Genomic DNA, 19,387 nt, shown 5'->3' on the forward strand with positions numbered 1-19,387 from the left:
AACCTTTGTATATAAAGGCGTCCATCTTGTTTTGAAATTCATTATTTTGCTTGTTTATGCTGCATAAACTTTAGGCGGCTGGATTCTGTGATATGTGACATATACTAATCTGGAGTAAGCACTCGGTCGCACATTGGTCCCTACCACTTCTCGACGCCTAAGTTGAGGTCAGATGGTAGAACTGTCCTGTAGTGGGAGAATGGTGGAAGATTTTTCAAATCTGCCATTGCCTGTTCAGAACAATAACATCCTTATAGCCGTATGATTGCGTTTTTGGCCTTTGCATGCATTGTTGAACAAGTCAAGTTCTTTTAAAGGGAGAAAGTCAATGCCGATCTCCCATTTTCATTAAAATCAGCGCATCTGTGTCTCAAGTAACCGAATCCGATAAAAACTGCATTTAAAATTTTTGATGAGCTATCCTCTTTTAGTAATAAGCTATTCAATTTACATTATAAGACGTCGTATTTCAGTACGTGAGACGTTTGGCAGTACTATTCCCACAACACATAACCATATTGTCACACACACTTGACATCTTAGATGAGATTAGGGGATGATAGTAAGAGCAGCAACAGCAGGAGGAGGAGTGAAAGTTTTGAGTGTGACGTAGGAGATGTGGCTGATGACTACACCCTCATCGAATACTATGGTTCTCTGTCCTTTTCCGTGATATGGAGGTTAGAGATAGATCTATGGATTAAAACGTATGTGTCGAAATACTGAAACATATGTGAGTTGACTTTGCTTGAGTGTCTTTTATAGTAAGTAGAACTGACATTCTAAACGTGCAACTGAGCACAAAGCCACATCTTTTACTTGAAATTGAAATAATTCCTGCGTGTGTGAAAAACTCATTCATAAGGAAACCGATAATTTCACGCTCAGTAGATTTGGTCAGTGCGAACTGTTTGAAAAGAAAAAATGTAACTGTATAAAAAAATAAAAACCAAACTGTAATGTCGACCCGCATAAGCTAAAAACTAACTACAGTTGGCCTGGGGAAAATGGGGTTCATAATCTTCACATAGAATGCCAATGAAACACATGAATCAACCCGTACGTACTGAAATATGATTTAGGAAGGAACGTAAAAAAAATATAGGCTCTAATATGAAAATTCATTTAATGTAATAACTTCCATGGTACAGTAAATTAACTCAGAAGACCAATCAATGGAATAATTATCAAAAACTCGACTGTGACGGGGGTGAAATGGATCAAAAATATAAGTAAAAAAATTAAAAGTAAAATAATAGGACTTTGTTCTTCATTTGAAAACCTTTTTTATGTTTGTGTGCTATCCAACCATGGTTCAAATTCATCATTCCTCTTCGTAATAAATCTGCAACTGCCATACTTCAAAAATGCGTCTACACATTACACTGTACATTCAACGAAACCCGTCTGCTGCACAACGCGGGTTTCCACTATGACTGTCAAAGATTCTACGATTCCACACTGCTGCCATCGCAGCCACAGATACTCTTGCCTAACGATTGTTTCTGTGACCACAGTTCTGCAAGTATGTCATTTCCGTTTACAAATATTGAAACATCCAATAATAACATAAAATATAACAATCTTACGCATGGTAATCTTCACTTTATCTCGATATACATTTCCAAACTTTAAGTTCTTTTTGATTACGAAGAGAGTATGTTCCTATCGCCCACTGATATTAAAGGTTTTTTTCACGCTTCTGTAGTATGGCACAACAACGGCTCTACAATATTCTGATGAGACATTCACAGGCAGGCGACCGACAAGGTGTAACAACGAACAGCCACGTAGTAGCCTTGGCAACATAACCGCGCGCTGTCAGGGACTTTCTTGAGACGGCTCGATCACATGCACATAGTCTTGCCGTTCTCCATACGCGAATGAATGGGAAATAATCCCTAATTATGTAATACACTACGAAATATCCTTTGTCATGCAGCTAACTGTGATTTGTTGAAAGCACATGGTGATAAATACTGAACTATATGAAAAAACGTAAAGTAAGTACAATTACACAATTTATTCAACATGTAAAAGTCACTACAAATATTCAGATTAGCGTATGACATGTTCGATATGCCAGCCATCCTTGGTGATGATGTGGTCCAGACGAATAGCAAAATTCTGCATGACCCGCTGAAGTGTCGGAACATCAGTGCTGTCGATGACATCCTGAGTGACTGTTTTCAGCTCAGCATTGGTTTTCGGGCTATTGATGTACTCTATGTCTTTAATACAGCCTTAAAAAAAAGAAAAAAAAGGAGTAGCATGCGTTCAGATCCGGAGAGTGTATCAGCTAATCGAGGTCCATACCAGTGGCCAGGGTACCCCACAGCCAGATACGGTCCCCAAACACTCTCCTGCTTCGATGGGGTCGAGGTCCGTCTTGCATGAACCACATCTTGTCGAAATCAGGGTCACTTTGGATAATGGGGATGAAATCATCTTCCAAAACCTTCACGTACCGTTCGGTAGTCACCGTGCCATCAAGGAATATCGCACCGATTATTCCGTGACTGGACACTACCCACCACACGGCATCCCTTGAGGATGAAGAGCCTTCTAGATGGCGAAATGCGGATTCTCGGTCAGCGCAATACGCCAGTTTTGCTTATTGACGAACCCATCCGAATGAAAGTGGGTTTCGTCGCTAAACCAAACCATACAAATTCCCATAATGCCCCGCGACCAACCGTGCAGTTTGAATGTCATAACGCTAATCGTTCAGACGTTATGACGATTTTATTTCATACAGTTAATAACTGTCACTCGGTGAGTGTAGATGTGTACAAACAAACAAACGACTTTCTAGAGTGGCGTTGCCCAGACAGGCGGCAGCACTAGAGTCTTGATGGGCGAACGGAAGACGATGAGAATGCCTGATTGTTAGGCCTTTGGCGCAGCCGGATGTCATGCGACACGAAACGACGGCAGCAGCACCTGGGTTCTGGGAAGTCATTCATACGCCGGCCCAGTGACAGACTGTTACAACCGTGTACCTTCCTTTGCGGAAAACTGTGTACAGGTGTAGAGGGGAACTAGCCAGTTGAGAATGTAGGCATTTGAAGGGGTTTCATCAAATGTAAAAGTTATTTGAAAATCACAATACACTGTCGGCTCACATTGTGATCACCTGCCAAAGCCTGAATAACCACCTGCTGCGAGACATCAGTGAGGTTCTGAAAGGTACCGGTAGAGTTTGGAGCCGTTGCGACACCAGTTCCGGGGACAGCGGCGATGGATTCCTCGGTTGAAGATCCATGGTGCGAACATTCCGCTCGAGGTGGTCCCACAGATTCTCGAATGACTCTGCATACAGGGCGGTTGGTGGCCAGGGGACTGCGGTAAACTCATCCTGGTGCTCTTCGAACAGCGGACGTACACTGCGAGCTGTGTGACACGTTGCATTGTCTTGCTGGTAGATGCCACCATGCAGAGGTTACAGAACTCCACAGTCACCTTCACGAAGAGCTTGCAGTAGCTGAATTTTGTATGGTTTTATGTGTAAACGTCGACGCAACACACGCCAGACGGACGTAGGGGACGTGTTGAACTGTCGAGCTGCACGGAAAACTGATTTCTGCGGACTCCTTGTGAAACTATGGCGGATGTGTTCGACGCCTGTGTCAAAATGGTTCAAATGGCTCTGAGCGCTATGGGACTTAACATTTGAGGTCATCAGTCCCCTAGAACTTAGAACTGCTTAAACCTAACTAACCTCAGGACATCACACACATCCATGCCCGAGGCAGGATTCAAACCTGCAACGGTAGCGGTCTCGCAGTTCCAGACATAAGCGCCTAGAACCCCTCGGCCACAACGGGCGGCCCATGCAGAGGAAAAACAGACTGTATGTAGGGGTGGACGTAGTCCCCAGGGATAGATGCATACTTGTGTTAATCCATTGTGTGTTCCAGAACGATGATACCACCAAGAAAATGGCACGAAGAAATTCCCCAGACCATACCGCTCCCTCATCTGGCCTAGATTCTTCTGACGATTGATGCATGGTATTTGCTTCCAGACGTTTCACGCCGTACACGCATAAAATTTGATTCATCTGAAAAGACCATCTGTCGCCACTATGTAAATTTCCAGCTGCGGCATTGGCGTGGAAATTCCAGCCTTCGCTGATGAACGGCAGTCGACGCGGGTGCATGAACCACGGGCCTGCTGCGGAGGCCCATAGGCAACAACGTTCGCTGAGCGATAGTTGAGGAGCCACTGTTGGTAGCCCCTTGACTCATCTCAACAGCTGCTCGTTTACTCGCCCGCACTCGTTTCACCACCATCATGTGGTGCACCACAGTTGCCTCAGTGCCGGCTTTGGATTGAGTCATTTTCTCACTGACAATATAATGTAACCACAGCAGCATGCGAACACTTTACCAATTTAACCACTCCAGAAATACTTTCACCATTGGCCCGAAAGTCAATGATCATGCCATTTTGGCCGTCGGATAAATCGCTCCATTTCCGCATTACAACAACGACAGTACTGTTTTCGACATCCTCCGACACGTTTAATATACCCGTCCACTGCCAGTGCTGCCACCTACCATCTGTGTTTGGTTATAGTACGTTGATGTCGAACATAGGTCATACCGGGTCATCAAAAAGTCAGTATAAATTTGAAAACTGAAAAAAATCACGGAATAATGTAGATTGAGAGGTACAAATTGAAACACATGCTTCGAATGACATGGGGTTTTATTAGAACCAAAGAAATGCAAACGTTCAAAAAATGTCCAACAGATGGCGTTTCATCTGATCAGAATAGCAATAATTAGCACAACAAAGTAAGACAAAGCAAAGATGATGTTCTCTACAGGAAATGCTCAATATGGCCACCATCATTCGTGAACGATAGCTGTAGTCGAGGAATAATGTTGTGAACAGCACTGTAAAGCATGTTCGGACTTATGGTGAGGCATTGGTGTCAGATGTTGTCTTTCAGCATCCCTAGAGATGTCGGTCGATCACGATACACTAGCGACTTCAGGTAGCCCCAAAGCCAATAGTCGCACGGACTGAGGTCTGGAGACCTGAGAGGACAAGCATGACGAAAGTGGCGGCTGAGCACACGATCATCACCAAACGAAGCGCGCAAGAGATCTTTCACACGTCTAGCAATATGGGGTGGAGCGCCATCCTGCATAAACATCGTACGTTCCAGCACGTGTTTATCAGCCAGGCTGGGGATGATGCGATTCTGTAACATATCGGCGTACCTCTCACCCGTCACGGTAGCAGTTTTGCTGTCCAGCGCCATCTGTTGGACATTTTGTGAACTTATTTTTTTTTGTTCTAATAAAACCCCATGTTATTCCAAGCAAGTATGTCAATTTTTACCTCTTTATCTACATTCTTCCGCGGTTTATTAAGTTTTCAAATTTTTACTGACTTTTTGATCACCCTGTATTAATGTGACTGGACCGTTTAGTTTTATGTCTGTATTCAAAGGAATGCGCTGCGTGTCGTTTTTCCATTCGCTCACAGTACCTTTAGCTAACAACAGCACCCATTTTACTCTTCCCCTTCAAGCTTGCATTCATTACAGCTCGGGTCTGTCTTTGATTAGTTTTTCCGGCAGTGTTATTTGTACGTTAACAGCGATACAGATCTGCATGGACAAGCCTTCTGATGAAGAGTTGGCCGATATGCATATCGTATATGGATTCACTGAACGCAGTGTAAAAAGAGGCACAATGACGCTAAGCTGAAATGTTCCTGCAGATACGACAATCGCATCACAGTACATGGAATGTATTCCCAGTTCGAATATGGGCAACCATCAGCTGTGTAATGGAATGACGAATTTGTAAATTTGTGCCAGACCAGGAATCGAACCGGATTTCCCGCTTATCGCGAGTGGGCACCGTATGATTTGGCTATCCAAACACGCCTGACGGCCAAACTTCCAAATGTCGTCAACCATGCATCCATACATCCATATGTATATTCATGTACAGGTGAGACATTTCACTTGAAAGCTGCTCGCCCTGTGTCGGCGGATAAATTTCATCCTTTGTTATACCGAATTACAATGCAATTGCATTCGGAATAACACAGGCACTGCATTATCGTGTATGTCATAGGACACTGTTTCGTCTGAGAGTTGTTGCGTTAATCTGTGTTACGACACGTACGTTTTTGTTATAGCGTATTACAGGCTTCTTCACTGTCGCTGTTGTTGTGGTCTTCAGTCCTGAGACTGGTTTGATGCAGCTCTCCATACTACTCTATCCTGTGCAAGCTTCTTCATCTCCCAGTACTTACTGCAACCTTCGTCCTTCTGAATTTGCATAGTGTATTCGTCTCTTGGTCTACCTCTACGATTTTTACCCTCCACACTGCCCTCCAATGCTAACTTTGTGATCCCTTGATGCCTCAGAACATGTGCTGAAGGTATTAGTCGAAGAAACAACAGTGACTGAGACAACAAATCAAACAAGTCATAGTTACGATATTACTCTGTAACAGGCCCCGGAGACCCTGGCTCCGTTATACCAAAATTCTCAGTACGCGTCTCTGTACAACCTCTGAAAGTTTGTCGGTGCAATTCTAGTTCACCCTGTATACTCATCAGTAGTTGAATTAGAGACATAAACTCAGTAGCGTGTAATACACTCTTTCATCCTGATGATGGCGCTGACGTGAGGTGGCATGCACTCTACGAGACTTCGAAAGTGTGAAGGCGTGTCATCCTGTGTCATAACTGCTCAACTGACGCCAACAATTCACCGAGATTTCCCGAAAGAGGACCCAGGTGATCACATCCTTATCGCCAGAACCTCAGTAGCGCCAAGTATTTTTCGCTCATTTCAGATGTTCGCGTCTCGTTAATTAGCTCAGTTCACAACTCTGCATCCTATGCGTCGCTGTCATTTTTCAGATCGAATGACGGCTGCGAAGTCTAAACCAGCAACTGTTTAAACGAATTTGAATGTGACTCAGAGTACGAACTCTTAAGTTTATTTTGTCATCAAGATCTTCGGCCTCCTCCAAATGTTCAAGTTGCTTCACTTCCTAAACTATAGTTTCCAGTTCTAAGTTTCTGATAGTGTGAGAACACGAGAGTTTACAGCAAGTGTGTAGCAGCACTCTTGATTTGCGGCCGTGAGACATGAAGTTGTAATGAGGATGTTTATTGGCTATTATTAAAAGAGACAGGGAAACAAGCCAGTGGAACAGCTGACGGACTGCAGAGGTAGACGTAATTATGACTAAGAAATGAAATGGAATGGGAGAGACATGTATCCACGACACGTGCGAAAGATTTCCCAACGTAGAGAAACCGTTTGATGATGTAAAATGATGCAAGACGTTCGAAATTCTCAGGGAAACAGTTCAAGCAGTGATAAACTACAGGCTAGCAGAGTCACATGCACTATGTACAAGAAACAAGAGGGAACAATAAGGATGGAATAGCTACAATGAGGTGTTCGAATTAAAAAGGGTGTATGTAAGCATACAGTCTTTCGCACATGCTAATCAGTATGTACTACACATCAAAGGAGCAAAGATGTATATAAAATGAGAGTTCAGAAGTGGGATTAAAATAAGATTGAAGAGAAATCTGTACATATTATAAAACTGTATGTGTGTATGTATGTTCCACATCTCCTAAACCACTGGACCAATTTCAACCGTACTTGTTACACAGCGACCTTACTGTCAGGCACCAATCGCTTTGGGGGTAAGAACCACACACCTGTGAAAGCGGTGGGAGTCAAAAATTAGTGTAGCTCATGAAGCACGAATTTACAGACTTTATTCACCCAGTATTTTAGAATGAGAGCACTTACACCAAAACCATCAGATGTCAGACACTCGGATGGGTACCAAACGTAGTGTGTCGATAGAGTATCAACCAAAACACCGATTTAGTTCGTGCTGTGTGTTGTCGTGCAGTAGAACATGCGTAAATTGTAATTAAAAGTAACACCAGAACTAGAGGCAAAGGAAAAGCTTAACTGTGAGTGATTCAATCGTAGGTCTTACGTGAGTGAGTAGGGAGAGGGTGAGATTGTCGCTCCGAAGGTGCGCGATCAAAGCCTACCAAAGATAATTTCTTTTAAGTTTTTACGCGTGAAACGGTTATATGGGAGAACATTTTCCTGGCACGTAAAAGGACTCTTCGGAGTTTGTAGCAATGCTCTTTTGGCAGTCTGCTTTGAATAGATGGGGGTGGTGTTCTGTCGCACATGTCCGACAGAACACCACATCTGTCTACACAAATTTACTCTATAGATTCGCTACTTTCACCTAACGAAGCGAAAGCAGACTGCCAAAAGAACATTACTAAAAACTCCGAAAAGTTATTTTACGTGTCAGGAAAATGTTCTCCCATATAACAGTTTCGCGCATAACGTGTTAAAAAAAAAACTGTCATTAGCGGGGTGTATGACAATCTCACGCACTAACAACTTTTTTTTTTTTTTGCTTTCACATGACATCCATTAAAGTTTGTTTGTTAACCCTTCCACTCAGTTTTTTTATTACAGAGCCCAACCAGCTCTCTGACCGACCACGCTGAGCTACCGTGCCGGCAAGTCCAGTAACCTACCCGAGATCTACAATTGCATCATTCACAGTTATGCTTTTCCTTTGCTCCACAGTTCTGGTGTTATTTTTAATTAAGGTTTACGCATATTTTACTGGACGACAGCACATAGCACGAACTATATCGGAATTTTGGTTGATAGTCTATCGACATACAATGTCTGGTACCGATCTGTGTTTCTGACATCTGGCTGTTTGGCTCTTAGTGACTTACACTGAACATTAGACACAATTTGAAATCATTACGAGATTTTTTTCTCGCTGACTGTTTATAGCTTACTACTTTTTCTCAGTACATGCAGTAAAAATACCTCGTGAGGCATGACGTTAAAAATTAGTACTTCGTCACAACTTACTGTATTCGCAACACATTTAGCAGCCACTACGCACATACAGAACTGAATGTAACTGCAAAATTATTTCATTGTACGACCGTACTCCAGGAGATATAACGTCATAAATAATGAGCTGTGTGAAAAACAGCCGCATCATGAATGACATTTAAATTTATTGTGTATTATTCGGACGTTATTGTTGCAGCAAGAAGCTGACTCCGACGTCGACCAGTGGAATGGCACCATGTGGGGACACAGGCTCTCCCAGTAAGGCAGTCGCATTGAACGGAGATTATGTTGAAAAATATAGACTTTTGTAGCCAAAAGATGGGGGAATAATGTTTTTAGGGGAATCCTGAATAAAACTATCCTGCTCTCGAAAAAAAGTGTTGGCTTACTTATTGAACGATTGTCGTGTAATATACACTACTGGCAATTGAAATTGCTACACTAAGAAGAAATGCAGATGATAAACGGGTATTCATTGGACAAATATATTATACTCGAACTGACATGTGATTACATTTTCACGCAATTTGGGTACATACATCTTGAGAAATCAGTACCCAGAACAACCGACTCTGGCCTTAATAACGGCCTTGATACGCCTGGGCATTGAGTCAGTCAGAGCTTGGATATCGCGTACAGGTACAGCTGCCCATGCAGCTTCAACACGATACCACAGTTCATCAAGAGTAGTGACTGGCGTATTGTGACGAGCCAGTTGCTCGGCCACTATTGACCAGACGTTTTCAGTTGGTGAGAGATCTGGAGAATGTGCTGGCCAGGGTAGCAGACGAACATTTTCTGTATCCAGAAAGGCCGGTACAGGACCTGCAACATGCGGTCGTGCATTATGGTGCTGAAATGTAGGGTTTCGCAGGGACCGAATGAAGGGTAGAGCCACGGGTCGTAACACATCTGAAATGTATCTTCCACTGTTCAAATTGCCGTCAATGCGAACAAGAGGTGACCGAGACGTGTAACCAGTGACACACCATATCAACACGCCGGGTGATACGCCAGTATGGCGATGGCGAATACACGATTCCAATGTGCGTTCACCGCGATATCGCCAAACACGGATGCGACCATCACGATGCTGTAAACAGAACCTGGATTCATCCGAAAAAAAGGACGTTTTGAAATTCGTGCACCCAGGTTCATTGCTGACTACACCAATACAGGCGCTCCTGTCTGTGATGCAGCGCCAAGGATAACTGCAGCCATGGTCTCCGAGCTGATAGTCCATGCTGCTGCGAACGTCGTCGAACTGTTCGTGCAGATGGTTGTTGTCTTGCAAACGCCCACATCTGTTGACTCAGGGATGGAGACGTGGCTTCACGATCCGTTACAGGCATGCGGATAAGATGCCTGTCATCTCGACTGCTAGTGATACGAGGCCGATGGGATCCAACACAGCGTTCCGTATTACCCTACTGAACCCACCGATTCCTTATTCTGCTAACTGTCATTGGATCTCGACCAACGCGAGCAGCAATGTGGCGATACGATAAACCGCAATCGCGATAGGCTACAATCCGACCGTTATCCAAGTCGGAAACGTGATGGTACACATTTCTCCTCCTTACACGAGGCAACACAACAATGTTTCACTAGACAACGCTGGTCAACTGCTGTTTGTGTATGACAAATCGGTTGGAAACTTTCCTCATGTCAGTACGTTGCGTATCACAGCATCTTCTTCCTGTCGGTTAAATTCCGCGTCTGTAGCACGTCATCTTCGTGGTGTAGCAATTTTAATGGCCAGTAGCGTAGTTTGGAGAGGGATGTCATGACTCCATGCCTCCGCCCCCCATCTCTTCCCCCCTTCGACTGGCGCCTGTTGTTTGATTGACATCGGCATGTGATTCACGAGAGCGTGTTCATGAGAGTTATTGAGTCCCTAATCTTAGCTATCTGACGTGCGACTGTTTTCTCTCCCTCCCTCCGCCACTGTATGAGCCCAAGCGCGTGAGTATGTGCCAACTCTGTCACAGTGTCTGTGGACAATGGCTGTTGGCTGAATGAGTGCTGTGTAAACAGAGCGAACAGAGCAGCGGAAGAAGACGGCGTCTTCTGTTGTTGGGAGATCTGGCGCTGGCGGATGCCGTGAGGCACGCAGGCAGTGCTAACAGCACCTGGGGGACTCATATAAACGTCGGACGAGAGACAGACTGTGGTTGACACTGCGCCTCGAAGACGCCATGCTCCGCCACTCGATCGCTGCCTTCTTGATGGTGGCTGCGTGCTCTGGTAAGATACGTGAGCGTAAGGATGTTTGCAACTTTTCTTCTATCGCAGTGGAAATTCTCTATGCGAGGGTTGTCTGAAAAGTTTCCGACCCCATCATGAGGATGGCAGCACTTGTCAACAGAAGATGAGGAATTAGTAACCGCTTATCTGTTCAGGCATTCACCCAAATTTCAGCTAGTCTGGAAGGACAGTTGTTGTTTGACAGTCGGTATAATGGCTCGATGCGCATGTTTTTGTGAAAATGGACAAGTTCGAGGATCGAGCTGTGATTAGATTTTTGTTTATGAAAATCAGTATGCCTACGCAAATTAAACAGTAATTGGTTGCTGTTTACAGGGGCTCTGCATCATCATTTACCACCGTGAAATTTAGGGCAGCTGAATTTAAACTTGGGTGACGATGAACGTTTGACATGCCCAAAAACTAACGATAACACTGTTCAAGTTCACCAAATGTTGCTAGAGAACCGCCGAATTAGCGTGAAAGAGATAACAGAGGCCTTGAGCATAACTAAACAACGTGAAACTTCCTGGCAGATTAAAACTGTGTGCCGGACTGAGACTCGAACTCGGGACCTTTGCCTTTGGCGTGAAAGTGTTGTACCATTTGAGCTACCCAAGCACGATTCAAGCCCCGTGCTCACCGCTTTACTTCGGTCAGTACCTCGTCTCCTACCTTCCAAACTTCACAGAAGCTCTCCTGCGAAACTTGCAGAACTAACACTCCTGGAATAAAGGATATTGCGGAGACATGGCTTTGCCACACCTTGGAGGATGTTTCAAGAATGAAATTTTCACTCTGCAGCGGAGTGTGCACGGATATGAAATTTCCTGGCAGATTAAAAATGTGTACTGGACCGAGACTCGAACTCAAGACCTTTGCCTTTCGCGGGCAAGTTCTCTACTTGTTTTTGTTTTGTATTTTTCTTTTTTTAAAATTCATTTTGTTCGATCCAGTTCTTGCATTTGGTGTGGGCGGACGTTACAAGACATCCACTCAACTTGATCGTTGATTCCTTGACTCAATTTTTGTTATTACAGAGACCACGCAGCCCTCTGACCGAACACCCTGAGCTACCGTGCCGGCTATGTGACGACGGGACGTGAGTTGCAGTTGAGTACCTCAGATGGTGTAGTACTTGCCCGCGAAAAGTAAAGGTCTCGAGTTCAAGTCTCAATCCGACACACAGTTTTAATCTACCAGGAACTTTCATATCAGCGCACACTCCGCTGCAGAGTGTAAATTTTCATTCTGGTTCACTAAACAACGTTTTTGTCACACACTGACTGAAAATTTGGGGATGAAGAAGCCCAAGGTGTACTTCGTACGACGACTGCTTAAGCTGCGCCGTCTTACACCTCAGCGGCTGACATGGCGGAAATCACGAACTGCGGTTTCACTGCTTGCTGCTTGACTACTCTCATTCTTCATCAGATCTTTTTTTTTTCAATTGGCTAAAAGTTGAGCTTTGAGACAAAATTTTTTGTCGAATGAAGAGACCATAACCTTCGTAAACAATTATTTTACAGAGAAAGGCAGTAACTACTATTTGTACAGGTTAGATAGATGGGAGCATTGGTGGGGAAAGCATAAAAAACTTACAAGGGGATTATATTGGAAATTAAAAATAAATTGAAGAAATAATGTCTTATTTCTTTGCTCGGTCGGAGACTTTTCAGACCACTCCCGTACATGGAGTGTTTGACTACTATAGGATCAAAGGGGTTAGAAGAGGGCAATGAAAGCAGCAAATAATCGTAAAAAAATAGACCAGCCATTACCCCAATACAACGTATACACAAGTGCAGACGTGCCAATGTTACGGCAATATCTAGTTCCAGGCACCGTATCCCACAGTGAATAGCAAACGCACTGTGCACATGTAGCATCTGAAAAGGTTTCCAAGACTCCACACTTTTTCAAGTGAGTAAACGGCTGACATCCACTTCATATAAGGGCGTTTTAATGGCACAAGATAGCGCTGTTCCATTACGAAGCTTATCCTCAGAGAAGACAACCGGACAGTGGAGTTCTCATAATGTGCAACAAAGCCCGTGCGAGACATCATCTACAACTTTTGCCTCTATACGGAAATTATTCTCTGACGTCTTAAGACATATTCTGTCATCTAGCCTAAACCACTGAAACAACTTTAAAGCGCCGGTGTAACGTACAACTATGGCGGTCACAGTAACAAAGGCTAAGTATGTCATGGTCATTTTGCGTCTTGCATATACTAAATAAATATCTCCTGAATAGTGAAGTGTGTGTTGTTACTGCCCGCTGGCCGCTGAAGACAAGGTTACGGGTTCAAATACCGGTTAGGCACGCAGTTTTAATACGCCAGGAATAATATCAGCGAAAATATGGAGTATTGTAAGATTGGGGGAGGGGTGGGGGGGAGGATAAGAGGGAGATACTGCTAGAAGGAAAGTTGTGATGGTGGGTCGTGAGTCGTGCGTGGATAGCTCATTCGGTAATAGCAATGCCCACGTAAGTAAAGTCTCCATTTTGATGTCCAGGTCTGACATACACTTTAATTGTGTCAATAAGTTTGCTATGTAAATAAATAAGTGAAAAGTAATTTGAAGGAATGTGTGAATAAATGGGGCAACATTTGAGCACTTGCAGAGCTTCCTGTGACAGGCGTTTAACAAAACCCTCTGCTACAGGCATATCATGGGAAAGGAACAGGTTCTTCAGTTTCGGGTTTTATCCCCGTCTCGTATCCTTCTTGTCGTCGACAGTTACCTAGGGGTGCGGATGAAGAGTTATTTGACGCCACTAATATCGAGGAAAGTGGCTGCAGCGCTGGTGTGTAACGTGTTTTGTTTTTCTATTTTAGGCAACTTGTATCCCAGGTTCGAGAAGGTGGTCCGAGACCCGTTGGTATTCGACCTGCTCTACAGTACCACAGCTGGTGCTCATAATGAATCTTGGTACTTCGATGTTCCAGTCAACGTCACCTCTTTCATCATCCCAACTCAAATCACTTGGTCCTCAGGTACGTTACTCACACAAAAGCACTTGTTTCGACTCTATTGCGACCTGTCTAATGAACAATGCTGTAGTGCTTGCGCAAAATAGCTTATCCCCTGCACAGGAATGCATTCTCGTTCTCAGCACTCGGCGAGTCGACATTTTTGAGGCGAAAGGGTGGGCTTAGTTTACGTAGCCTGCTGAGCTGGGCGCTTTGTCTCACTAGTTCATTCGTTGATTTTCTTATTCGGTGCTCTAGTCAGGGACTACTGATATGCATGAGAGAAGGCTGCGGCTGTTGAACTCCACCTTCCCTGTCGCACCGTGGCTGGTCACAACGAAGCCGGCAACGTTGCCGCTGTGCCCCCATCTACGACTCCGTCTGCGCATGTAATGGCCAAGTTATTTTGTGCGCACTCTATCAAGGAAATTGCCTGCAAGTTTGTATTTATCGTGAAAGCCTACATCGTTACAAATAACGCAGAAAGAAACGGAGTCCAGCATGAGGCTCGCTGCACCAACCACGAGTGACGGTGTCGTAGCGATGAGGCTCCAAGTGGCGTGCGGTTGCTGCCGTCCTTCCTATATCGCAAGCCAGAGAGAGTTCTCGTGATTTGGAGTCACCAGAGGCGTGGCTCAATGGGAGCACACCACTGAATCCACCAGGCCCACGTGACCACTACCAGGATCAGAAAGCAACTTGCAGTTCTGTTGCCAACTGTGACGTCCATGAGGTGGTACTGAACATGTTACCACGCCCTGGATGCTAATTGCGGCCTCTCATTGTGATGTGAAACAATCCAGTTTTATAACACACTTTCTCTGTGAAAAACATGGCAATACGCTAAGTATCTGCATGATAGTCTAAGTTGCCTTTTTTCAGACACAGTGCTTTATTCATGACGTCGTTCAGTCTCTATCTCTATCTCTATCTCTCCGCCCCCCCTCCCCCACACAACCTGTATTACACAGGGTGCCATAGAAAGGGTCCAGTAGTTTGAGAGGTGGTAGTACTCACCAAAACAAGAAAGAAAGTCAAGTAAACATGGGATCTAGAAAGCCTATCTTACGAGACATAAACATTTGTTCAATAGAATATATGTGTTTCACAGTGTCGAAGAGGAACAGGTGTTCATAGCTCTTAGGGTATGAGTCTTAGAGCCCATGTTTACTGGACAATTTTTACTTGTTTTGGTCCACATTACCTCCCCTCAAGATATGGAAAACAAAAAGCTTGCCGTAAAGGAGATCTCTCTCATACTACCGAAGATGAAGAAGTACCCTTAGCTCTTAACTGAACTCCACCCGAATAGGTCCTGAGGGCCCAACGGTACCGACCGGCCGCCGTGTCATCCTCAGCCCACAGGCTTCACCGGATGCGGATGTGGAGGTGCATGTGGTCATCACACCGCTCTCCCGGTCGTATGTCAGTTTTCGAGACCGGAGCCGCTACTTCTCAATCAAGTAGCTCCTCAGTTTGCCTCACAAGGACTGAGTGCACCCCGCTTGCCAACAGCGCTCGCCAGACCGGATGGTCACCCATCCAAGGGCCTGCCCAGCCCGATAGCGCTTAACTTCGGTGATTTGACTGGAACTGGTGTAACCACTCACTAAGTGGTGAAAGAAGGTGGCTGAATTACTTCTTTCCGTACTATACTAAGGCTAAGTGTACGATAGTGCAAATCGCTTTTGCTTCACGTGTTACATTCAAGAGTACGAATACAGATGTTTTTGAGAGGTAATTAAATATTTCAAAAAATAATGCAATTCGTTTACGTGAGACACTCTTTAGCTTTTATTTCCATCCACAAAGTAAATAACGTGATCAAATTTTTACAACAAACTTAATAAGAGAGTTCTGTTAGTGCTTCTGTTAGTGTGTCCGACAGTTTAAATAGCTGTCTGCTAGAAGTTCTTGAGTTGACAGCACATGTTATTCTTATTACATGCATGTGCGAAACAAACGCTTTCTTTTTTCAATGATTATTTGCCCTGGGAAATGATAAGACTTTACTGAATCAAAAATCATTGTATGATGTATTCAGCTTCAAATTCTGATATTGTCTGCTAGACAGAAGTTGCAGACCAGCTGCGACATAGTCGAGTATGCGAACAGTGATCCGATACTGTCAAATGTTTTTTATTCCAATCTTGCAATAATGACTACGCGGACGATGTGGCCTATTCTACACCTTATTTTAGATCTATGTGACCATGCTGTTCTGATTATGTTTATATGTTTTGACGACGCCATTATGCCCTTATCACTTTAGGACATGGTGTAGAAAAGATATGAGAATGGTCATTACGGACTTAAACCGGTCATCGTCAAAAGAATTTAAATTGTGATCAAAGACCGGAATAAAACACATTTAAAAGTTGCAGAGCTCAGACATTTCAGATCTGTAACATATGGCTTCCACTTCAGGTTTTTACCAGTATGAAGCTCCGTCTGAACAGGCCTAGGAAGGCCCAAACAAACCGACCGACCACCGTGTCGTCCTCAGTCAATAGGCGTCACCAGATGCGGATATGGAGGCTCATGTGCATCTGGTCAACACATCGTTCTCCTAGCTGCTGTCAGTTTTCGTGACCGAAGCCGTTACTTCTGATTCAATTAGTTTCTCAGTTGGTTCACAACGGCTGAATGCACCTCGCTTACCAAGCGTACTCTCCAGGCCCGGACAGTCACTCATCCAAGTACTAGTCAACCCCAATAGCGCTTCACTTCGGTGATCTGACCAGAGTTCCCACTGCTGTTTGCTTATCAATGTAAACACTTAAGAACTTAGAATATTCTCTTTCATTTACTGATTTACCGTCATGCTTTATTTCTAATGCTTTGGTTAGACTTCATACGCATGGAACTGCGTATGTTGTGTTTCTAAGTTCTATAACAGTCCATTTGCAGGTAATACTTACTAATTTTCAAGAACATTTTATTTAGGATTTCAAGTATTGAAATTTATCAATTACTTTCGATTATAATATCTGCACAGTCAGCAAAAAGAAGTGTTTCTGCTTTTAGGATAAATCATCACAGATAACAACAGAAATTGACACAATATCGATCCATGTAGTAAAGTCATAGTGGTTATTGTCCGTTCTGAAGATGGGGAGACTGCAGGTGAAAATTACTGCCAAGCTCACTTAAAAAAAAAAATCTTTTCTTCCTTCCGACAGGTCCAGAGGCGAACGGAACGTACATGGAGGACGTGGAACTGCTCATCTACGAGGTGTATGACCGTTCGGAGACCTACCTGGTTGGCAACGGTTCATACTCTGGGACGGTCAGCATGGGTAAAACGCTCCACATACCCGTGGCGAATATCACGACCGGAGGCGAGCTGTACGTTAGACAGTACCTCACCAGTCTGGGATACAACTACATCCTCAGCTTCCAGTTCAAGACGACCGGAATGTACCCCTGGTATATGACGCGTACATTTTCCTCGTATTCCCCTGTGAATTATTACACTGACGTAGAGGGTTTAGCTGTTGGACTTACTTTCAGCAATGCCTAGAACTACATTGGTTCGGTGAACAGTGTTCGGGTCTAATTTTTTCCTTCCTCATATCGCTTCAGTGTCGGCTGAATGTCCCTTATTGACGAATTTTCCTTCGTTTTGTTTCCTTCTTAGCGGTCACGATACGAGAGTGTTCTTATAATTGAAGCAGGTAACCAAATTGTACTTCAAGTAGCATTTACCGGAAAACGCTTCAGAAATTACGCGTAACTATTAAACAGAAGATCACCACGGAAAAATTAAAACTATACCTCTACAAGAAATTTTTGCTGATATGTATCTTTTCGGTGTCATAATTTAAACTTTCGAGCAGTTAGCACATTCAGAACTTTAGATGATTTGTAGTTCCTATCAGAAACATTAGTTTAAAAATTAAAAGCTGGAAAGGGAAGTACAAGTTATGGAAACAGAAATCTTCTACACATGTAGCACTTATAAAATAAATTACATGTTACAAAACAAACCATTACAGTTCGACTAATTTAGCCCAGAAGTGGGCGAAGTCGACTGGGTCATGAGTTTTTGACATTACGTGGTAAAGGGTGCATTTCGAAGGGGATGGGGATGGGATGATTGGCCGTGATCGGGACAGGAGTATGTGCAGGGTTGTCTGGATTTTACCACTATTGCCGTATGTTACGTGTTTTTTGACAATAGCGTCGGGTAAGTACTTAAAAACTGTAACTGTAACAAAGAAGCGTCACAAATTAACAATTAGTGACGATCTGAAACAGATGCTGTGAAAACTGCATACAATTCAATATTTTTCTTAACTGTCATCCTGAGTCATCAACTCGTGTCGAGTTTAAATATTCATACATTCCACATTTCTCTTCTACACTCCTATGCGCGGTGATGTGACAAGTGGACACAGCTGAAGTGCGTTTCCATAACACCTCTCATCTTCTTCGTATACCAAACTGTGAACGATGAGTGAAGACTGAGAGGCGTATGTATAACGATTATAATTCATTTCCTTTACTGGAAGCCGTCTTATTCATCGACAGCACATCCTTGACTTATGTACCTGGTAAGGTACACTTTGCTCTCATGTCATTGTTATATGTGTAAAATAACCATGGATTTCAAATAAAGTTGAGATTTATATAATAGGTTTTTAGTACTTGTTTTCATACAATGACTGCACAATAAAGCTGTTAATTTATGAAGTGTATTTTGTGTGTATCTCTCAGCATTCATTGAGATTAATATGTGTATGAAAATTTCTGTGAGGTTCAAATAAAATTATATTGTGACAACAATGAAACGTCTTTGGCAGATTCCGCAAAATTCACTTCACCCAGCGAAGGATACAAGAGGATGCGAATGTAAATGTGTCATTAATGTTTGTATGAGTTTCTGAGACTTGGAGAGTAAGAGTATATCTTTTCAGAAGTTTACTGCTGTTTTCAAAATTAATGTCACTTTTATGAAAGATAACTGCCATACCGTACTGAAGGGTAACGGTTGTTAGCACGAGATAAATTGTTGTAAGAATTCTGTTTATTGGTATGATAAGGTCTTTGTGCTAAGAATGTGTGATTTACATTTTCCATAGTTAATTCGTATAATTCACATTAAGAACCGTTTGGTGTTTGTATTAGGTAGAGATAATTCACCATTAAATGGATTTCATTCTCTATACTTCAGTTCATATGTAACTGACAAGTTTCTCCCATTCAACAGAAAGTCAGAACGTGCAAAACATATGTATATACAGAG

General features: G+C 43.4%; 2 protein-coding genes across 5 annotated transcripts in view; one reads left to right on the forward strand and one right to left on the reverse strand.

The window, feature by feature from the left end:
• The window catches only part of LOC126335244 (adenylate cyclase type 8), a 1,717,934-nt gene that overhangs the window by 209,530 nt on the left and 1,489,017 nt on the right, over positions 1-19,387 (reverse strand). The window lies entirely within an intron of this gene.
• On the forward strand, positions 11,070-18,777 carry LOC126335254 (uncharacterized). The gene is made up of 3 exons (XM_049998298.1): positions 11,070-11,159; positions 14,005-14,163; positions 17,322-18,777. The coding sequence occupies exons 1-3, from the start codon at positions 11,111-11,113 to the stop codon at positions 17,660-17,662; spliced, it is 549 nt and encodes a 182-aa protein (XP_049854255.1). The 5' UTR covers positions 11,070-11,110; the 3' UTR covers positions 17,663-18,777.

Source organism: Schistocerca gregaria, chromosome 2 (genome assembly GCF_023897955.1).
Source record: "Schistocerca gregaria isolate iqSchGreg1 chromosome 2, iqSchGreg1.2, whole genome shotgun sequence".
Lineage (NCBI taxonomy): Eukaryota > Metazoa > Arthropoda > Insecta > Orthoptera > Acrididae > Schistocerca > Schistocerca gregaria.

What these genes read in the sequence shown, in the direction of transcription:
- LOC126335254 (XM_049998298.1), top strand. Translation starts at nt 11,111, where the DNA reads ATGCTCCGCCACTCGATCGCTGCCTTCTTGATGGTGGCTGCGTGCTCT. An exon ending in GATGGTGGCTGCGTGCTCTG is followed by an intron (nt 11,160 to 14,004) that starts GTAAGATACGTG and finishes TTTCTATTTTAG; the next exon opens with GCAACTTGTATCCCAGGTTC. An exon ending in TCAAATCACTTGGTCCTCAG is followed by an intron (nt 14,164 to 17,321) that starts GTACGTTACTCA and finishes TCCTTCCGACAG; the next exon opens with GTCCAGAGGCGAACGGAACG.